Source organism: Halictus rubicundus, chromosome 11, assembly GCF_050948215.1.
Source record: "Halictus rubicundus isolate RS-2024b chromosome 11, iyHalRubi1_principal, whole genome shotgun sequence".
NCBI lineage: Eukaryota > Metazoa > Arthropoda > Insecta > Hymenoptera > Halictidae > Halictus > Halictus rubicundus.
Window position 1 is genome coordinate 10,873,530 of NC_135159.1, and position 21,892 is coordinate 10,895,421.

Genomic DNA, 21,892 nt, shown 5'->3' on the forward strand with positions numbered 1-21,892 from the left:
TTCTTGAATGACGAACAACGGCAGGTTTTTCTTTTTCAATGTATATTAATGGCTGGTTCTGGATGATCACATGACTTAAAATGGCTTCACTTGCCAAAGACATTAAATACAGTTTGTATGCTGGACTAGCTTCGTATTACGACTTGAGAAAGATTTGTGCCTACAACAAGTCGTCATAGATTTAGGCGTATGCTGTAGGAAGATCACGTACATACTAAATTCTTTTAGTCTTTTTTTTTTATATATATTTCTAGTAAGTAAGAAATAAGCGCTACTAACACGCTGGTATCGAATTTAATGCTATTTTTCACATTCCCTTTGTATCTATAGTTACGGTGTTTTGAAAAGTGATATAACTGAAGCACTATAAAAAATTAATAAAATATATATATATATATATATGTATGTATATATATGTATATTAATTTGAAATTTCACACATTCTTTCTTTCACGAACCGTTCACGGGTTTAATATTTAATGCGATCTCAGCAGAAAATATTTTATATATAAAATCTACGTAGAAGTACTAAGTTTAATATAAAGGTCAGTGTGATTATCTACGATGATTGGATTATGTATACGTGTTATTGTTTTGCTCCATGTCAGTTTTCCTAACTTTCGAATAATTCTCTGTCACGTATGTATGGAACAAAAGAGACGGGCACCTGCAAGATCAACCTACAGCATTGTTTAACAGGACGCAACAAACTTTTTAAATATTTTTAAACTGAGTAGTAGCCGCGCCCTATGGTCATGTATAGTTAATAACAATGTGTGTCATTTCAGATGACAAAATGAGATGCAAACATGTTTCTAGAAGTCTCTCATGGAAGACATTGAAAGATCTCATCTTCAAAGCATCCGACTCGAAAGACAGTATGGAAACCTGCTACGTAATGATATTCAGTAAAACATTATTATAAACGTTCTATACAGATCTCGGGAGAATTAGAAGTTGAAATTTGTATGCGATTAAACTAGGAAAGTTTCATTCCAGTTAAACTGTTATTTTTTCAGATTTGAAAAGAAATTAAATGTAAACATATATTCTATATATATATTATATGTTATATATATATAATATATATTATAAATATATTATATGTTATATATATATATAATATATATTATAAATATATTATATGTTATATATATAATATATATTATATACTGTATATATATATATACATATATCTTTTATTAAAAAGCATCATGAAAGTTTTCTAGATAAATTTGAATATCCGTTGGCGAGTAATAAAATGCCTTTTTTTCAATACGATAAAATAAGTGTAACACCGTGTAAAATCTAAGCTCGCGTTTCGATCTCCATTGAGAAACACACTTGAAACATGTTTAAGTAATCTATAATCAATTTCTTGTGAAGTCTTAATTGTGGCAAAAAAAATTGCAGTTTCTTTAAGCTTCGGTAGACGCTATCAGGGAATTCTTAGGTGTATATGCTGTCGCGTTTGGATCCAAGTTCGACACTGTACACCCCGGGCGGGGGCTTTCATTAGAACGTATTTTTGTAACTGCGACTCGCACTTCATTATTCAACCGAAGCTTAGATGTCGCACAGGTTGGCGCAGGACCAAACGTGTCTTGTGGCATCACAGCTAAATCTTGGGCTATTTTTGTTTTTAGCATTTCAATTTCCTTTTCTTGAGATCTAATTAAACCTGATTCAACATAAAATGTACGATGTATAATATCTATCCTACAGTTTGCCTTAAGGGGTTATAAACACTTGTAAAGATCGGAAAGTATTTACAAGTGTGTGTAACCCCTTAAAGGGCGATTCTCGTGTAACTGGTCCGAAAAATCGATTTTTTTAAATTGTATTTTTTCAAAGTATAGAACCTTAAAAATGCTTTCCCAATTTTTGATACTGAAATTCATTGAAATGACAAGGTCATGACTAGACTGCGGATCTTTATGTAAAATAAAAATTTCTTTCTTCTTTTAAGTATTTTAGTAAGTTGAAACTAGTATATCAATACCTACAAATTCTTATAACTATTTCATTGTGCAAGTCGATATTCCTGCTTTACACGAGAATCTCCATGTAATTATTGCATTGCAATTTTGTATAATCTATACTGTAACCCGTCACTTATTCTTTAGATTGGTTGTTCACCGCTTACTCACTTACGTTAAGATATGAACTTTGCTAATTAATTTGCTCGTGTGCTCGATTATCAAAACCGTTTAAAACATAATGTAAATTGAATGTTACTTACTGTCTTTAATTTCTAGCTGCCGCCTGGCTTCACCAAGTGCAGAAAATAAGTCAAGCTTTATACGCGTCTCTGCACTTAAACTGTCTTCTAAGTGAGCAGTTTTATCTTGAAGCGCGTTCAGTGCTCCAAGTAAAATTTCAGACTCTTTGTGATTCTCCTTACAACGCGAGACGTCTTTCTCCAGTGCACTACACCTGATGACAAAATCATTGTGTTGTTACATGAAGAATGTAGCACTTAGAGTGTTTGAAAACATACAAAATGTACTGCTGTAGAAATTTTTAAGTATTGTCTAGGCATTGTATGAACTAGAATAAATAAAGTATATTGGAAAAAAATAGCATTACAGAGGAATAGAATTTTAGGATCATACAAGAATCCTTTACGTCTTCAAGAATCCTTGAAATGTTGTATCTGCATCATCATAATTGACATAAAAATACATTTTCACACTAGTGTGTATCATCTACAATTCAGGAGCGATTTCTAACGACAGAGATATGTAAACACCCTGCGCATTGTTGAAATGTATCTAATTACCTTTCGTCTTTCGTTTTAAGTTCTCGTCGTAAATTTTTAAGGTCTTGCTCCATTTGTGTTCTACGACTTTTACACGATTCAGTGCACTCTTGTCTGATAAGTGGTGGAGGAGGTGGTGGAATTGCAGATCGTGCTTCTTCCGCAGCTCGTCTTGCTCGTCTTTCGGAAACTAAAGTCGCTTCGCAAGCTGTTCGCTGTTTCCTTTCTTCTGCGATTCTTTTCTCCAATGACGTCATCGTTTGTTTATCTGATTGACGAGCTATTACTAATCCATTTAATCTATTAAGTACACAAATATAAAAAAAATTGCGCATACATTGGAAAAATAAAAGCACTGTTTTATAAATGTGTACAGAGTATTGTGTCTTAGAAATGCATCATTATATACGAATTTTGTACTCAACTTTAGCTTAACAAACATGATTCTCTATTTTTACGGGCTATGTTTCCAATAGTAACAACTAGTAATACACTCCAGTTTATAATTAATGTTGACGCATATTATGATAATTATTTTTGTCCCACCGAAAGATTATTAGAATTTAATCCTCAACTGTCTAATAATATACTTTTCAATAATATACTTGTTTAGTAGATTCTGTTCGAAATCTTGATCAGGAGTCTGACTCGATGTATAGTACAAGGGGTTAACAATACTAAATGTTAAAAAAATAAGTCGCAAAGTTTCAGATCAATTGTTCTACAAACGGCAGAACAACATTATCATTTACGTGAAAAATGTATCAAATTGACACGAGAGACGGAGTCTTTCTTTAATGATAAGAGTATTATCACGAACAAAGGTAGTGACTTCGACAATCCCATTTCAACGAATGGTGTACGTTTTACATATTCATTTACTCACTTGGTTTGTAACTGATCATTGTCGTGCTGAAGTTGCTCTATGTCGTCCTTAGCTTGACGTTCTCCACTCTGTAGAGTATTTATTTGCGAACGAAGTTCCTGTTCCAGCTGTCGGCTGGATTGCAAGTCTGACTTCAAGCGCTTAATGTCAGCCTCGAGCCTGCGACACATCAGTAACCTATTTAAATGATATCAGATTACACTAAAGAAAAATATTGACAATAACTTAATGCTCTGCGATTTCGATAAGAGAGAAATCTTCAGTGAAAAATTTCAAACCTAGAAATAGCAATCTCTTCTTTTGTCGAGTGTTTACATAGATCAGAAAGGAAAAATATATCAAGTTCGAAGGTTCATCGTAAGATTCGTTATTATACAGAAGAAGGTTACAAAAAACTGAAACACTGTAATATCCCCCCCCCCTTTTTGTCATAATATAACTGAATAATACAAGCGATGTACCTTTGACAATATTCGTCTTGCTGTTTTTGCTGTTCGCTTATATTATCAACTGGAGTTTTAATCTGACGAGTTTTACGTTCACGTTGAGTATTAACAGTGGACGAGGATTCTCGACTTTCTTTAATGTTATTCCACTTGCCCGTCACAGAGCCATTGGTCTGTGACTTGACCGTGGTGTGCCCACAGTTTCCACCTTTGACAAATTTGTCTTTCTCTATTTCATTCGCATCGAAATCATTCACAGATCTGTATTTTACACATTCCGTAGTTTAGTCAATTTACCGAACACCACGAATACATTCACGGACGCACAGACGATTACTTACCCGATCCTGTCAATGAATTGTATGTCATTGTGTGTAACGGTGTTCCCGTTAGTATGTATAAACCTTTTATCATTTTTATCAGACTGTGATATACTCGTTATATTATGTTTATTGTGTTGTTGTTCCTCTTGTTTCTCACCTTTGTCTAAGGACTTTCTGTGATTATTCTTTGTCGTAGCGGTTTGAGCTTGCGATAGAATATGCGAACCTATATGTAAATTACCATTTTGTATACCTACTTCCGCAGAGTTATTACTGCATCCTATAACGCATTCAATTATCAATTATCAAACAGTGCCCGATTATGAAGGACATCGTATTGCAGAACACAGACCGAAAGATGAAAATAAGTACAAACTACCTCTGCTCTTTTCAGGACTTGGATTGTACTGTGGACAAAATTTATTAGATTGTATTTTCACGTGTTGCTCAAACGATGAGCTAACGTGCGATTGCGACTGAACTTGCTGAATCTGTTGCACTGTTGTAATTTGTTGTTCTAAAGGCAGTGCTTGCTGCAATAATTGTAGATAAAATTCGTTCTCTTTTGCCACATCTTTTTGTTTTCTCTGGAGAAAGAAATATTAGCATGTAGGCATTGCTAAATTGTTTCTGTGTAGGGTATCAGTTATAAGTTTGAATTTACTTTTACCTCTCTCATCCTGTGACCAATAAAGCTTTTAAAACCAAAACCTAATGTAACTACAGGATAACCAATGCTGAAAACGAACAGTAGTTTACAGTATTAATATTGGTACCTTTGAACAACATAATATTAAACGATATAAAGTTTTCCCATTATTTATAGGAACAAAAAGATTCAGTATTCAAAAAGCAAAAATAAATATATACCAATGCGCTGCAAATGGTCGACACAGATCCAAGTGGAAGGGCATATGTCGTAAGTCTCTTAATCGAACTGCTGCCTCTATGTATAGAAATAATAACCATAGCATCACAGTCGGTAGACACACACCTTTGTCTATTCAACAACAGTATTGTATTAGCATTAATATCATTATTTAAATATAGCCATAATATTATTTAACATGTAGACTGGTTGATTGTTTGTTCGTAAAAGTAAATACGTAGGTACATATTTAACACGATATATGTCACATGACCTTTAGTAGCCAATAAAATGTAGCCATTGAAAACAAAACTTTGAATAATTTAATGAACGTGTACTACTACGAATCTCAAATATTAAGCGGCATACATATAGTATACATGTTAGAAAGTGATACAAAAGCATTAATTTCATTACCTTACAACATAAATACTAAATATAGCAAATGTATTAATAATGAAATAATAATGAAATAATAATGAAATAAGTGAGTACCAATAAGAATTTATCGTTCCCAGTCTGCAGGTTAAAATATATTCATTTATGTTTTATAGGTTTACCTGTATGCCACACATATTGTACCCAAACGTAAGTACTGGCAGCAAAGAACAACCAATGCACTGGTATAAAGAAGAAACAAATCATATCTGATGTAAGCGCGATACAAATGAAAAATACAGAGAAGGCCTGGAAACATAATAATTTACGTTATTGTCAAAGTAATTGTACATAGTCAATTATATTAAATAAAATTCGATAACGTAATCTTGTTACTTACCAAGCCTTGATATTTGAAAGAATCGTAAACACTTCTGAGAAGTAGCCAAAATGGCCACAAAAATTCAAAACGGAATTCTAAAATGAAGTCTGCCAAAATTACCATGGCCCATAGTAGAAGAAATTTTAGATAAAGCAATGTACTGAAATAAAAAATGAAACTGTGTTATTAAACTGTGTTTTACACTGCTATAAATTTTTGGTGTAGTCGAATAAAACGAAACGTGTGAAAACAATTTGTATACAACTCGGGGAAAATGAAGATGAAATATGTACCATAATATGGTACAGAGGAAGTATAATTCATGGTGAAATAAATTACATTCTTCTTTCTTTTAATATTATGCCCTGCCGCAAAGTAAAGAAACATTACGATCCATTCGATCTCGACCTGAAGCCAGTTGTAATAATGATTATTTATTGCATTTCTTCCAGTTATAAATACACATCTCACTTTGTATGTGACTATGTGTTGCTTTAATCAGTGGAAACATTACAAACGCACAATTTCAGAAACAACGAATGCTATAAATGTGAATAATGTGCATCCACATGAGGAAACGTAAAGAACTAAATATGCAGTTGCACTGATAAAAGTTTAATTACATAATTATATATACAATAGGAACCGGTAACGAGTAAAAAACCAAAGTCGGACGTATTGTCGTGTACTGAACCATTAAATTTTCATGAGTGTTGCCGATCAGGATTGTTTGGTATTTTGGACGGAGGTTTTATAAACACGTAATGTTCTGGCTGGTTCTACGAAAACAGGCACACATGGTCAAAGTTTTGGTAAATGTCAAGTTATGTCATGCAGCCTCTGGAAAGCGGCCGACAATCTCGCACCGACACAACGTATTGCGGTGATTGATAAAGCTTATGGTTGATCGGGGTGAACAGAGAAGCATCTGTTCGACGGGTTCGAACCACTTGAGAGAACTGGTCCGCGAGGGTTTTGATTATTTTGAAAATTAGCCATTTCAATGAGACATATGGCGGCGAAAATTTACCTTCCGTAGATTCCCTCGGTGAGCTTGTTGCGTTTCAAGGGCCTCCGAAGCTTACCGCACTCGACATTTCTTCTCTTCATATTCCTCGACACTTTCACTACGACCAAAGCGACGTTATTCGCGGCGTGCAACAGAACCGAAAAAACCGGAAATTTTCTACGGACTCGTGAAAAAATCCACTGTCTCGCGCGCGACTTCTATCAGACTCTTTTGTTGTCATTCGTCTGCGGACAGATTCGAGGTTTTACAGCGGTTTACCAAGCAGCTGATTGGTCCATTGTGGGACATGGCGCTAATCACCAGCAAATATCACCTGCTGGAATATTTACTTCCCGAGCAAGCTTCTGACAAGTTTCCACGGGTTTTTCTTTCACGTTCCGACGAACAAACTCGTGTTTCACAGTGCAAATTGTTGCTCAAGATAAGTCTGGATTATAGGCTTTATCGATCGTGTGTGCTTTCGATTGCACCATAGGTCAATCGACTTGTTTCACTTACGTTCAGGGTTGCCGGGAGAATTCCCTGTTCGCGGGATTTTTCCCTTTCCCTTAGCATCTACGTGATCCCCACCATTGCTACCATTACTCCGCCTGTGCCACTACTACATACGTCATATTACCTCCAATGCCATCTGCATCGTCTGCACTGTGTCTGACTGTGTCTGTGTCTGAATTCTCCGCGGCCGTTCTACTTTTGTTGTAGGTTATGTTTATTCCCAAATTAGTTTTGCCTCAAAAATGTTGCACTTCCTTGAAAGAGGTGATTCCTGGGATCATTTGAAGTCACCTTTTTCTGTTGCGAAAATGTTCTTCGCGGCTTTGTTAAGGAGTTATTAACGAAAAACACAGACCAATCAGAGCGCGGCTACATTAGACGGATTCCGGCTCGGCCAATGCCAACGCCACTCTCAGCGGGACCTGTCGCTTTCCCACCTCGGCATTGGAATGGGGTCGTGACAAACACGATGTTGCTAAATGTGAAAGATTAGGATATTTTTTCACCTGAGTAGTCTTCAATTAAACTAATTTTGTACCAGAATTCTGTTACATGTAATTTCTTAAAATCTTCTATTTCTTCTGAATTTAAATTGAATGGAATGAAAAGGGTAAAGACCAATCATTTACGTACTGTTTGCTGGACATTTATTTTTATTCTGTATTTATTAATATCGTGATCTGACTGACTACTATGTTTATTAATGATCAGAGCATTTTTCGGGTGCAGAAAAATTTATTCTAAATTGACTCATAAGTAGACAGCGGATTTTCTATTTAGCTCCTGTTTCTTGCCATTTATACAGACAATTTTTATTTTTCATAAAGGTCTGCTGTGTACTCATTAGTATTTAAAATATATAGCTTGTTCTAAATGTCAACACATTTTAAATTCAAATGTTAACCAATAGCATGACGTCACATTGTCGGTAAAGCCGCGTTTAGATCAAATCAGTCGTTTGACCAAAAGTTGCTTAATGTAAACGGGGTTTTAACGGTACATAGCTCCACCACTGAGCGAGTCATGACTAGTTGACTACTGTTTCCCCCACCACTTCCCCTTAAAATCCTATTTTCCCCTCGACCTGGCGCTCTGACCTGGCAATAGCCTCTTTCTGTCTCTCTTCCCTCCTCTGCGGTATTACATTATTACAGTATTTCTCGCTGTAAGTTCAGATTCTCTTCCATTTCATAAATTCGTTATCACCCTTTCCATACCAGTCTATCGGTGTGGTTCATAAGTTGAATATATTTTATAATAAGAAACATGTGAGAAATAATAAGTCTGAACAGAGAGAAAATGAGAGTGCTCACGCTCGGGGTTTTAGTGTCCCCACTTTCTTGCGCCATCTTTTTAGCCTGGAACAGAACCTGTATCAACTTTTTAGCCTGGACCAGAACCTGCATGGACAATACTCATAAAAACAACAGGCCGTAAATTCTCGTCAGTGTAGATTTACAAACTCATAATTTTTATCTCATAAATATTTATAGATGTTTCTATAGAAACATTGAACAAAGTTATGACTATATTTGTATGCGTAATAAATGTATCTCTTATATATTTCATAATATTAATATATTGTATAAATTATTATAACCAATTACAACTTTCCGAACATGTTGTCATGAAATTGTTAATAATAAAATGTTAAAAAGAATTGAATGCGTATCATATTTCGGTTACGATTTTTTTTTAATAAATAAGTTCTATCCATTGGAAATAATATGCAGTGTTTGTATTTACAACTACATATAACAATTTGGTAAAGTGCAACAGTCGTGTATATACATATATAGTACGAGTCAGTGGCACTGGACCAACACTGACTTACATACTTATATGTATGTAATATATAAACATATGTAAAGTGACGAACTTTTAATATGCATTAATTGAAATTTTCTATGAACGATAAACACTAATACATATATGTACATATTCTACAAGAGAGATTGAAAACGATTTCAATTAAAAGATAAGGTTATTTTTATGAATTGCGATACTGCGAACTTATCATCAATGTCTTTTATATATGAAATGAAAAATTTAGAAGTTCGTAGAAAAGATTGCATACTTATGATAGTAAGTTTAAACACATTGTATATGACTGTAGATCTTCTACTAAAAGTGTTTTATAATCTATGTGCAAGTTCTTCCAACAGTGCTCCTATGATGGATGCAATAAGAAAGGCTTTTAAGATAGACACTTTCATGACAATTTACATTATTCATTTGATAATGTTTGTAATTATTTGTTCTCACGCATATGAATTCTTCTATGAGAGGATGCAAATGTTTGCATTATTATTCTCAATTTTGAGTGTACTCTCTACTGTGTTCTTAAAATTCATCGTTGGCATCAATGGGAACAAAGAAACTGTTCCCAAAATTGATGCAATGCAAGGATTAGATTACGGAACTGGCATGGCTTATAGTTACTACTATGGATATTTGAAAATGGTATTGCCTTCAACAGGGACAGCTCAAAAAGGTTTAGTCGAAAAGATTGAAAACCTCGAGGACCGCAATAATATAACAATAGCTGCCCATAAGTTGTTGGTTTTAATTCCTTCATCTACATACATCCCACCAGATCTGAAAGAAATTTCCTACCAATGGATGGAGAGCGCAGTCGAATTAGAAGAAGAAGTACGCAACCGAGCAGGAGTGATAGGGCGACGATACCGTAACAATGTATATAAAATTTATCCTGATGGTAAAAGGTCAAACTGTACACCTGTTTATGTAGTAGCAGAAGGTGCTACACCCATCTTGACATTCTTCGAAGTTCAAAAGCACTCTCATCTTGAAACAAGTCTCTACAAAACATACTGTACAGATATTATATATAAATTTTACCAAAAATTGACAGAGTTAATAGACAACGATCCAGAATGTAAAGATCTCTGTGAAGTAATTTATTATGAAGATTACAATGATAATGGAACTAAAGTAAACGTAGCAAAAGTCATATTAGAAAGGTTGAATAAAATTAATAATCATGAGATAACATGACAAGTATATATTTATATTTTCTATATAAAAATATGGATGGCGAGAGAATGATTGATAAACTCATTAGAATATAATATTATTCTCATGTAAATATTAGAGCAATATAAAACTTTCATTGGAACATTAGTTTATATATGAGCTAACGCCATCAGTATGAAATATGTAAAAGGTGTACATACCGATATGAAATATGTACATATCGAATAGAAGTAACAATAAAAGATATACACCAGAAATTGGCATAAAATTCATTTCAAAATATTACCAGACTCAGATACGAAAGTAAGAGTTCGAACAGTACGTTTTCGCATAGATAAATTTGGTTTAATGTATCATTATGGGGACAAAACGCAAACCTGCAAACTTAGTATTAAACAAATATGAGGTTAAAAGGAATATGAAGTACCTGACTGTCATGTAAAAATATTATTTATTAATAATGGTACCATTGTTTGTAGTATAATATAAAATAATTTATTATAAAATTCCTTTTTATTTTTACTGACAAATAGAGTGATGAATTGCTGTCACTGTATCAATCAACATGATTAATATTTTTTAATGAAACTATTTTGAAGACTTACATCTCTAAGGTCCAACAGTATATTTGTACAAAAGGGTACATTACTAATATGTTCTCCTCAATTAACTTGATTATTACTATTCATATAAATGGCCGATGCAATGTGAACACATTGTAATCACAGAGTTTATTACATATCCATCTCAAACTGTTCTGCAGATTCCTCTATTGCTGGTGCATCTGTAATAAATTTATTAAAAAATTATATTGAAGATATTTATTATATTCATTCCTATATTTTAATGCAGTTAAATAAACTTTATTTTCGATCCACAATATGTGTTGTGAAATTCAATTGAATTAAAAATTTGGGTTTTTCTGTGAATGTACTAATAGAAACTTGCAGAACGTGTTCCCGACAAACGTTATTGAAATTTCACAATTAAGCAGAGAGACATATTAAATATGTAAGTCGTTTATTAATTATTACTAAAGTATTAATATTATGTATACATCAAGTATTATACAATTTTGTGTTTTATAAATTACATCAGTATACTGACCTTTCTTAGCTTTCACAGGTGTTATACTAATTGAAGATGTATTTTTTCGCAATTCTGCTGGTATCGCAGATATATTCTGTGGTGGTGTTCGTGATATAGGAGAATTTTGTAAGTTCATCAAAAAATCACGTTCATAAACTATGCGGGTACCTGTACAATTTATATTTATATTGAAATTGACAAAATCACTGTCTAATCGTCTACTAATGAGTATAGTCATAATCATTGCATTCTTTATACATTTCAAGGACTTGTGAGAGGTGCATAAATATTAAAAACTCAATGCTAGTTGGCATGAAAAAGTTATAAAATTTAGACAAAGAAGATTTGAATAATATACTTTTTTAATAGGGCAAAATTCTATTCTATTTTTACATTTTTATTGTATTTCTATTTAAAAGATTAATATTGGTAATGTTTTATTCTTGGTGTACGATTTAGTAATTTATAAAGCACGGGGTGAGTCTCTTAACTTCAAGTAACTCAAAAGTTAGTTGTTGTACAACAAAATTTTTCAAACAAATGTTTCATAAAATTCTATATAAAAATATGTTATGCCAAATACGGCTTAAAATAAATTTACAAATATGACTTTCCGTCGTAAACGAAGTCGTGTCAATAATCACGTTGATTGAGCATATGAAATATTTCCTAATGGAAGCTTCCTAATTTGAGAATATCTCAGTAATTATTAATTTAAAGTCCTATTTGGTATAATATTTTTTTACGCAGAATTTAGTGCTTTATCCGAATTCAAAACATTTAAAAAATTGAAGGTGGCCTTCAAATGTCGATAGAAAAGCTAAGTAACAAAAAACAGGTTATAGCTCTGTATGTCCCCTTGAAAACCATGCAACATTTGTTTGAAACATTTTTTCGTACAACAAATAATACTTACGAATTATTTGAAGTCGTCATGTTATGAGACTCACCCTGAATATAATTCTAGTAACCAACAATATTGAAGTTCTATTTAATAAAACAATATTGAAATTGTTCATAACTCACTATATTAGAATTTTCTCAACTTGGCTCACAATGAAAGTTACTTGTAGATCATTTTATCTGTATGTATTTATAAATATATTTATATGTATCTACAGGGAAAGAAGATTTTAGGAAAACTATTTCTTCTACTAAATTAACAATTATCTACTTGTATATATTTCATCATTACACTACAATAATACAAATATAACTTTATTTAGAAGTAAATGATGAACTGAGTGCAGGAAAAAATTGTGTGATAGCATTTCTACATTGATCTAATAGAAATTAAATCGACATATATTATGTACTTACCAACACAAATGAATATGCATTAAATATTTTATTCTCCTTTTATCTGCAGCTTTTATAAAATTATAACAGCAGTTGCATGAAATGTTTCATCAAGATTTATCTTTACTATAATAATTCTATATTCTATGTGTTGTTACAAAATTTTAAAACCTTTATTTAAAATTTACAACCTTACATTATTTTATTTATTTTTTAAAATATATTTCTGGAGCTATAAATGCTACTTGTTGTCTCCTAAATAAAACTATAGCTATTCTTTTATGTAGAAGTTGGAATGAAATAATAATCAATAAAAAGTCATTTAATCTTTTTTAAATATCTAAATTTTTATTCCTGCCATGGTAGATGGACTTTGAAATTAAGTATGTTTACATTATATTTAAACACGCACACAAACATACTAAACTATCACAATGAAAACGTGTATTGTAAATATAATCTTTTAAAAATCACGTACGTATATATAGAAGTTTCAATTATGATCTATATTAACGGGGATTTCTGTAGCTATACTAATGTTTATTAGCCACTTCAAAGACAAAAGTTAATAACTCATGAGAAGAATTTAGGGACACGGTTACATTATTTTCGACTTTTTAAGGGGATTAAAAGAGAAAATATATATTTTCATTTAACTTCGATTTCTGACAATTTTTATCTTGCATAAAGATCCGTAGTCTATTAATTAAACTCCCATGCTAATCGCGCTACCGAACAAGATCATATTATCAAAAACAAAATCACTGACCTCCAGGTGTTGTCGAAAAAAGTGTTCCACCAGGGGTGGACGAATAATCAGCAGGTAACTGACTAGGATCGCTGAACAATATTTTCTTCAAAGGTATGCTTTGGCTTTGTGTAGCCTGCCTCGCAATGGGTGACGCAGACATACTTGATTTTTTGGTTTCTTCGAAGAGGAGCAAAAAAGAAAAAACACGGAATTAATACTATCGGTTTATACGGGAAATAAAGATAGCGGTCTATTGACAATTCTATCTTGTTGACAACAGACTGTATGTAGTGCGTAATTTCTGTAAAACGACACGTTGTGCGCACCGATTTCAAACTGGATATACACACATATATATATATATACACACGCACAATATAGGCACATATATGTATATATATTTCCGATCGTACAAGCATAAAAGTAAAAACAAAAATCGATACGAAAATTTTACACTATGCCCGTGCCCGCGATTTTTAAATATTACATATGTTATTATTCTATGTTATTCTAACCTTGAACAATTTATAAACATGCACGTAACCTAAGCAAACAAGCCTTCACGCGCGCTCTAGAATTCAGTGACTCGTTAACACCACGCGATAAGTAATTGCTTTATGTAATTTCACTTCGCCTCCCTCTCCCACTTCTCAGAAACTATGGAAATGTTGTGAAAGCGTTTTTAGCGACGTCTATGAAACGATCCGAGAACAAACTTGTTGAAGCTGGCAACTCCTTTGTTCAAAGGATTTTATGTTCGAATAATTTAATAGCTCTTAGTTTAAACATTAATATCTATTATAGTACCTATATAGTATCTATAATAGTACCTAACAAGAAAAATTGTCTAGAGTAGCATTTTATTTTTTCAAATCGCAAATTTAAATCTGTTACGACAGATTGATATTGGGAATGACGGTATAATGCGGTAAGATTATGCGACATTAGAAAATTCTTTGTGCAAGGGTATTCTACTAAACCCTGTCTCGAGAACAATGAAAATTATAGATTATGTAAAATGAAAATACTTCATTGATTATTTCATCAGTAAATATTGAATTTATACACATTTCCATTGTTACAAAATTATCACCATTAATGTAATATAATACAAATATATATGAACTTAAGCTTGAAAGGATACATTTCGTGTTTACGCATAACGATTATGAAAATAAATTGATTAATCAGTGTTATCGCTTACATTATATTCGTCAGGACAAACGAAATTCGATTCGACTATGGTATATTTTAATGTACAATCTTCAATATGCCAAATAAATATAATCTATAAATGAGGAGCACGACACCTGTATATATTCGTATTGAAAACCTAAATGTTTTGCAAAAGTTGAACGTACTATTTCATGACTGAAAAACTAACAGAGCGAACAAAGTATTATTTCTGTACAAATGCATGCTTATGTTAACTGTTCAAATGCATAGCAGAGGTATTTTGATCTCGATAGTTTTCCTAAATTATTTCATTTGTTTACACGAACCACTGTACCTCGTTATTACAAATAAATCATATAGTTACAGATGCTTTTAACGTGTATTCATTCAATATATAAACTTCACATTTAAAAGTATATAATTTAATATCGAGATACATTTAATCCACTGTACCGAATGGTAAGGTGAACGGGTATTACATGTATTTGAAATGAACAATGTGAAGCAATGAAGCAATGAATACTTCATTGACACTTTACAATGGATAAACAGGAGAATCTTATAATGAGATACCAATTTAAAGAATCGTTTATAATATTGAACAGTTTTCGGAAATTCGAGCAATTTCGTGAGATCGACAATTATATATGCTTCCTGTTCGAGTTCATGAGAAAATACTCCAACTTTCGAAAACCACGATACGATGAAACATCATCGTTTATAGTTTCTAATTAAATTTGATAAAAACGAAAGTTCTCACAACACGTTCGAAACAGATTCGAATGTTCTTTTTATTCCTAGCGAGACACACAGATATACAACTAATACGATAGAAAAGTACTTTTCATAGCTTTTTATTGACAAGATATAAAATGATTATATGAAAGGTTCCATGATTGTTTAAGAATAAATTATGCAAGCATATATAAATAATAAATGGATATTTATATATTGCTGATAGCCTGCAAAAGGCAGGAAACTAGAAAGGTAATCGATTTACAAAACTTCTATTCGAAATTTGGTCTTTATTTTCCAAAAATATCTCCCTCATTTCTGGACTGCTCAAAATTGCCTGCAAATACAAATAAAAAACTGTGAGAACTTCTTTAGTAATGTACACGGTTCATAGAACTTGTTCCCGACTCGATCTGGTGATAACACTTTACTCAAATCGTTTATTTTTACTTTACTCAAAAAGTTCGTTCCTTTCTTTTCCGAAGTATTTTTTAAAATTATTATTATTAAGATGTTCTCAGCGAACCACGCGAGCGCACGTGTTCACGCGTGTGTACGTGTGTACGTGTGTGTGTATTCGAGCGTAATCAATGAATGTAAGAACAAAAACCACAATTACAAGGTCAAACACTTTATTTTTCTTAATGAAGGTATGTACGTGGGATTTGGGATATACAAAAAATTCATATCGTCTAAGTCTGAATTGTACATCTCCTTCGGCAACGCTTGTGATTAAAGTATCCCTTCCAATACCCAACTAAACCTCTGCCTAGACGAACACGTTGCAATCGCGGTGGTAGGATCGTTGAAGAAGGGCCACAGAACATGGAATGAATCATCCAATTGGAGAAGGCGCGTAGAAGAAACGGTGAAACAATAAGATGGCTCAAGACAAAATACTTGAAGTTCATAATCAAATTTGGACACACAGGGGGATAATACGGCGGTTGCATCTAGACAATAGAAAGTCTCGGAAGGGTAGTAGCAAAGAGGTGAAAAACAACCGAACTGGGTGAAATGCCTGACTCCACACTTTTTTCTTTTTATCACCTTGCGCTAGTAACAATCTCGACGATTGTATTTGTATTATTATTATTATTATTATGATTAAATTCACAAATTCGTTCTGCGAAATTGCGAGCACTTTTAGTTTTTGCGACAGTAATAGAGGGGTAACCAGGAATATTAATAGAAGTTTTATATATATATATACATATATATATATATATATAGATAGATCTGTGTATGTATATATATATATATATACACGATAGAAATAGTAGCAGGAAATGGAGGAATAAATATAGAATGAGAAGAAAAAAGCGTAAGAGTATACACACCAGTTAACGGTAATATAACAGCGGTACGAGCGAAGAGTGGTAGAAACAGTAGTATGGTAATATATATATAATATATATATATCTGTACTGATAATTGTAATAATTATTATATGTAATATTACTAATTTTTCTAGAGTAGCGAATAACTATTCCTGTAATCTACTGTTATAAAATGAAATTGAGATGAGAACGTTGGAATATTTTGGTAAATCGCGTTTACATAAGCGATTGTAATTCACCAACTCACTCTATATATACTCACACACCATGAGAGATCAGCTGAGAGCTCCGTATTTCACTTACTTTTATTTCTTTTTTTGTAATTATAATGAATTATAGCCAATAGTCAGATTTAGATTAAATCTGCAACATTCATTGGCATTTCATCAATGCGAGTGTTATAGAATTGTTCAATATCTTTTAAGGCCCGTTTGTCGTCTTCTGTCACGAAGTTAATAGCCACTCCTTTACGACCAAAACGACCACCTCGGCCGATTCTGTAACACAATTTCAAGAATTATTTTATTTCCGTATTATTTACGATCGATACATAAATTCTTTACAACATTATTCTCTCCGTAATTGTGAAAACAGTTGCAGAAACGGTACTACATTCTTTGTAGTGTTCCGAACGTAGAGAAGGATAACGATTGAAAAAGAAAGGGGACTAAGGTGTTAAAAGAACACCAAACACGATCTAATTACGATCACAATTACTTGTGCAACAAAAGCGATTTAAGGTTTCGAAAAATTAGAAAAGTTGCAATATTCTGTCTGGCTCAGTCACTGGTTCTAAATAAATTTGTAACAGTTACGAAGAGAATGCTGTACTTGAAAGGAGATATTATTTCCGTGAAATAATTATGCGCTCACCTGTGAATATAATTTTCACGATTGGAAGGTAAATCGTAGTTGATGACAAGCGAAACCTGTTGAACATCAATACCACGTGCTAAAAGATCGGTAGTAATGAGGACACGAGATGAGCCAGTTCTGAATTGCCTCATGATCAGGTCTCGTTCTTTCTGCTCCATATCTCCATGCATAGCGGATACAGTGAAATCACGGTGACGCATGTTATCAGTTAGCCAATCTACTTTGCGCCGTGTATTGCAGAAAATAACTGCCTGGGTAATACTCAATGTATCATACAAGTCACAAAGAGTTTCGAACTTCCATTCTTCACGCTCAACGTTCACGAAGAACTGCTTGATACCCTCCAGTGTGAGCTCTTCTTTCTTCACCAGAATTTGAATTGGATTTCGCATAAAACATTGAGACACATCCAACACATCATTTGGCATAGTAGCAGATAACAAAATAACCTGAAAAACAACAATTTCTTATTTTTTGTTACCTTTTCAGACAATCAAAATAATTAATGCTGACATATTTCGAATGCTTGTAAATCTTTGCACTAATCTAGCAAGGGAAGTATCCGAGGTGATCGTCTTCGATTTTATCGTACTTTTTTAATGTGAATCAAATAGCTTTTCCCGACGAAGTAAAAAGCAAGAAGCATACATTGAACACACAATGATTTATTCAATGCTCCTGGTGCCAAAGGTTTTTGCGTTTTAAGTGTATGTACAATGATTATCGCCTTGAATTATGTACATCGTAATTATAAGTGAATAAAAAAAAGATTGTGAACCACTGAGATTTGATCCGATGATCTCTAGAACTCTGCCATTTCATACTAACACTGGGTATTGCAGGTATGTAACTTTCAACTGTTTATATCTTTAATGCTTTTAAGTGTTTACACCTAATATCTTGCATATATCATCAGAAACGTACATACTACCACCGTGCAAAATTAAAATTAAAATTGAAGACGACTACTTCGGGTCCTTTCCTTGTAAGTAACTATTGAAGGTCAAGTGTCACTATACTGCGTATCTAGAAACTCAACGTACCTGCACTTCAAGAGGTAATAATTTGAATACATCATGAATCTGTTCCTTGAAACCACGCGAAAGCATTTCATCAGCTTCATCCAGAACAAACAATTTGATATTGTTGGTGCGTAGCGCACGTCGGCTGATCATATCGAAAACCCTGCCAGGTGTTCCAACCACTATATGAACACCCTGATCGAGTTTCCGCATGTCTTCACGTACATTGGTACCGCCAATGCATGCATGACATTCGGCATGCATAAAATCTCCCAAAGCAATAACGACCTTTTGGATCTAGAAAAAACACCAAAATAAACTAATGATATTCCATTTATCTTATGTACGTACTTTCGCTGTTATTACGAAACTTATTACTAGACGGCGGACATTATGCATTTCTGGCAAAAACATAATTTAAAAGTACTGTTATATTATTTTCAACCAACTAAGCATTTTAAGAAAAAAATAAAATTCTATTTCATTCCAGTTTGTTGTAATTTGGGTACCAATTTCTTATTTTGCATAAAGATCTGCCGTCCACTTATTATGAATACTTACTTGTTGAGCCAGCTCACGAGTTGGGGCTAAAATCAAGGCTTGACATTCCTTGACATTGGTGTCAATTTGCTGCAGGATAGAGATGGAAAATGTTGCTGTCTTGCCAGTTCCTGTTAAACATTGTACAAAGTAGAGTCAATGTTAACGAGTTCTATAAGACAACGGACAAGAGACAAATACATGTCGCCAACAATTTACCTGACTGTGCCTGTGCAATGACGTCATGTCCACTAATGCACGGCAAAATTGCGCGTTGTTGAATTGCAGATGGTTTTTCAAACCCGTAAGCATAAATACCACGAAGGAGCTCTTCTTTCAAGTTCATTTCATCGAAGTTATCCACGACCTAATTTGTACACAACAACAAATATAAAAACTCAAATTGAAATTAATTTAATATTTAACATAAACAACTGTTGACTGCCGCAGCGGTCATAGCTGACCGGCTCAACCAGACTCGATAAAAATGCATGAACTTTGAGAATGTTAAGTTTATAATTTTATAACTGTAATTAAAACTGGATTTTCGCTTCATGAGTGTGAAGGAGAGCATGTAAATATTTTTATTTACAGTATTTTATACATACTTTATACTCAAATATACATGCATTTATGTGATTCTAATACGGTCAATTTTGCTCCAGTGGCAAAACTGGCTCGACACGCTCGACAGTCTACATATTCAATTCGAATGAATAACCATTAGTTTTACACAATCACATTGAACAATACAATTATTAACTTACGAGATCCCAGTTGGTCTCGATGATCCCACCCGGGTCCATGCCAGAGGGACCATCGTACGACGATTGTTCACTTTCACTAGGACCATTTTTGGAGTCTCCTGGCCATTGATCATCATTTCTGAAACACAAGCGAAACAATGCATTAGGATTTCGAATTCTTCGCAACGTCAAAGTATCTGTGCATGTGTCACCATCGATAATTCTAAAAATGTTTTATTATGACATCAGTTGTAGTTTTCAAAAAATGAACAACATTTCATTGGAATTCTTAACGGTATTATATATTACGCGTCGATTTAATAGATAACGCCGAGATAAAAATTCTGATAGATAATTTCTATCTTAATGGCGTTAAATCGTGCAAATTAATAGAACAGCATTTAAATGGAGCAACATTCCGTCAAAATGTCAATGACACGTGTACCAATTCGATGCTAAAGAGGAACCGTTAAATAGATATGATAATGATTTTATTGATGACTTGATGGATGCGTTGACAGTGACTCACGCGAAAGCATGCCCGAAGAACAGGTAAGGCGCGTTTTTAATTAGGAGGACATCGTATCCGTTATTTTTCACGGTGTTTCACGAGATACGGTAATCCGATCGACGTTTTTTCATAGGATTTCCCGAGAAATTCATTTTTTCATTACGTAATTGCGAGCGTAAAGTAAAACGTGTTTGCGTGTCGAGTTAACATGCTGGTTTTCCCCAAAAATCAGGTTCGAAGTAGAGGAGAAACGCGGCGAGAGTCGACGGGCGTCGTTAATTTCTATCGTCTCGAAATTCCACGGGGCAGAAGGTTAGGAAACTTGCGTTTAACGAAAGATTGATATTAAATTTGTGAACAATGTGACAAAAACGAATGCACGCCATGTTGTCAGTCTCATGTCCATGAATTCGTCGATTGCGGCACTATTTTCGCGAATATACTGCGAACCGCGGACGTCCAATTTTGCAGAACAGAGAATCCGATGGAACACGGGGTGGACGAAAAATTTGCAGAACGCAAAAAAGGCAAACACCGTTGGCGATTACGCGAGAAAAACCGAACTTACCTTCGCTCAGACGTATGCGACATGTTCCACTCACGATAGGTCGACGGAAAGGACGAGTTCCTATTGCGTCACAAGGAATATTCTTCCGAATGCCGTGGAATGGCGCTGCGATCGCTCTTCAAAATTTCACTAATCTTTCGAAGTGATTTAACTTGTTTAATGTATTCGAAACAGTAATCAAACTATTCGAGATATACGGTTTTAATAATCCGCGACTGGTTTCTAACAATTTATTCAATTCTTTATTATTTTTCGCCACGAATGGTTATTGCGCATAAGGGAAGTGCGTCAATTACCCACAATCCCACGCGGTGCTTTAGTGGGGTGCGCGAGGGAAATACGAATATAGTGTCAAGCCAGATATGAAATTTTCGTTCATGTTCCCGTTTTTCCCCCCAATTTCTATCTGTTCTACTAATTAGTTTCATTCCGTTCTAATGAGTTGAACAATAAATTCGCTAAAAATGTACTTCGAATTATTACTTTTAAATAAAGTAAAGTAAGAAAAATAATATTAGTCAAAATAGGTTTGTTATAATGTCTACAGACCTTGCTATAATAACTATAATTTTCTTATTATAGAACATATTTCTGTTTAGATTTATCTGTAAAGCATTATATTGTAGAACAACTTAACAGTCTGTAATAAATAAATATGTATAAGTATAGAAAA

The 21,892-nt window shown here is 33.5% G+C and overlaps 4 protein-coding genes across 7 annotated transcripts; 1 reads left to right on the forward strand and 3 right to left on the reverse strand.

The window, feature by feature from the left end:
- Positions 1-1,215: 1,215 nt before the first annotated feature.
- Positions 1,216-7,912, reverse strand: LOC143358706 (macoilin-1). Of its 3 annotated transcripts, none has more exons than XM_076796053.1 (12): positions 7,075-7,912; positions 6,063-6,204; positions 5,845-5,971; positions 5,287-5,416; positions 5,087-5,153; positions 4,793-5,003; positions 4,435-4,696; positions 4,109-4,354; positions 3,648-3,806; positions 2,783-3,061; positions 2,243-2,436; positions 1,216-1,681 (listed from the first exon to the last, which is right to left on the reverse strand). In XM_076796053.1, the coding sequence occupies exons 1-12, from the start codon at positions 7,152-7,154 to the stop codon at positions 1,419-1,421; spliced, it is 2,160 nt and encodes a 719-aa protein (XP_076652168.1). In that variant the 5' UTR covers positions 7,155-7,912; the 3' UTR covers positions 1,216-1,418. The 3 variants fall into 3 exon arrangements, with proteins under 3 accessions (XP_076652168.1, XP_076652165.1, XP_076652166.1); XM_076796050.1 differs by having other exon boundaries at positions 3,648-3,824; positions 7,075-7,908; XM_076796051.1 differs by having other exon boundaries at positions 3,648-3,824; positions 4,796-5,003; positions 7,075-7,905.
- Positions 7,913-9,569: 1,657 nt separating this feature from the next.
- Positions 9,570-10,838, forward strand: Sting (transmembrane protein sting). Its single transcript, XM_076796489.1, has 2 exons — positions 9,570-9,654; positions 9,735-10,838. Exon 2 carries the CDS (start codon positions 9,742-9,744, stop codon positions 10,585-10,587), a length of 846 nt encoding a protein of 281 aa, XP_076652604.1. The 5' UTR covers positions 9,570-9,654; positions 9,735-9,741; the 3' UTR covers positions 10,588-10,838.
- A 160-nt stretch (positions 10,839-10,998) lies between these two features.
- Positions 10,999-17,393, reverse strand: Thor (eukaryotic translation initiation factor 4E binding protein thor). Of its 2 annotated transcripts, none has more exons than XM_076796495.1 (4): positions 17,260-17,393; positions 13,724-13,882; positions 11,674-11,823; positions 10,999-11,350 (listed from the first exon to the last, which is right to left on the reverse strand). In XM_076796495.1, the coding sequence occupies exons 2-4, from the start codon at positions 13,863-13,865 to the stop codon at positions 11,301-11,303; spliced, it is 342 nt and encodes a 113-aa protein (XP_076652610.1). In that variant the 5' UTR covers positions 13,866-13,882; positions 17,260-17,393; the 3' UTR covers positions 10,999-11,300. The 2 variants fall into 2 exon arrangements, with proteins under 2 accessions (XP_076652610.1, XP_076652609.1); XM_076796494.1 differs by lacking the exon at positions 17,260-17,393 and adding an exon at positions 14,221-14,453.
- Positions 15,720-21,373, reverse strand: Eif4a (eukaryotic translation initiation factor 4A). Its single transcript, XM_076796481.1, has 8 exons — positions 21,220-21,373; positions 20,162-20,279; positions 19,614-19,761; positions 19,416-19,525; positions 18,876-19,151; positions 17,830-18,281; positions 17,260-17,453; positions 15,720-15,953 (listed from the first exon to the last, which is right to left on the reverse strand). Exons 1-7 carry the CDS (start codon positions 21,240-21,242, stop codon positions 17,309-17,311), a joined length of 1,272 nt encoding a protein of 423 aa, XP_076652596.1. The 5' UTR covers positions 21,243-21,373; the 3' UTR covers positions 15,720-15,953; positions 17,260-17,308.
- Between the last annotated feature and the right edge of the window lie 519 nt (positions 21,374-21,892).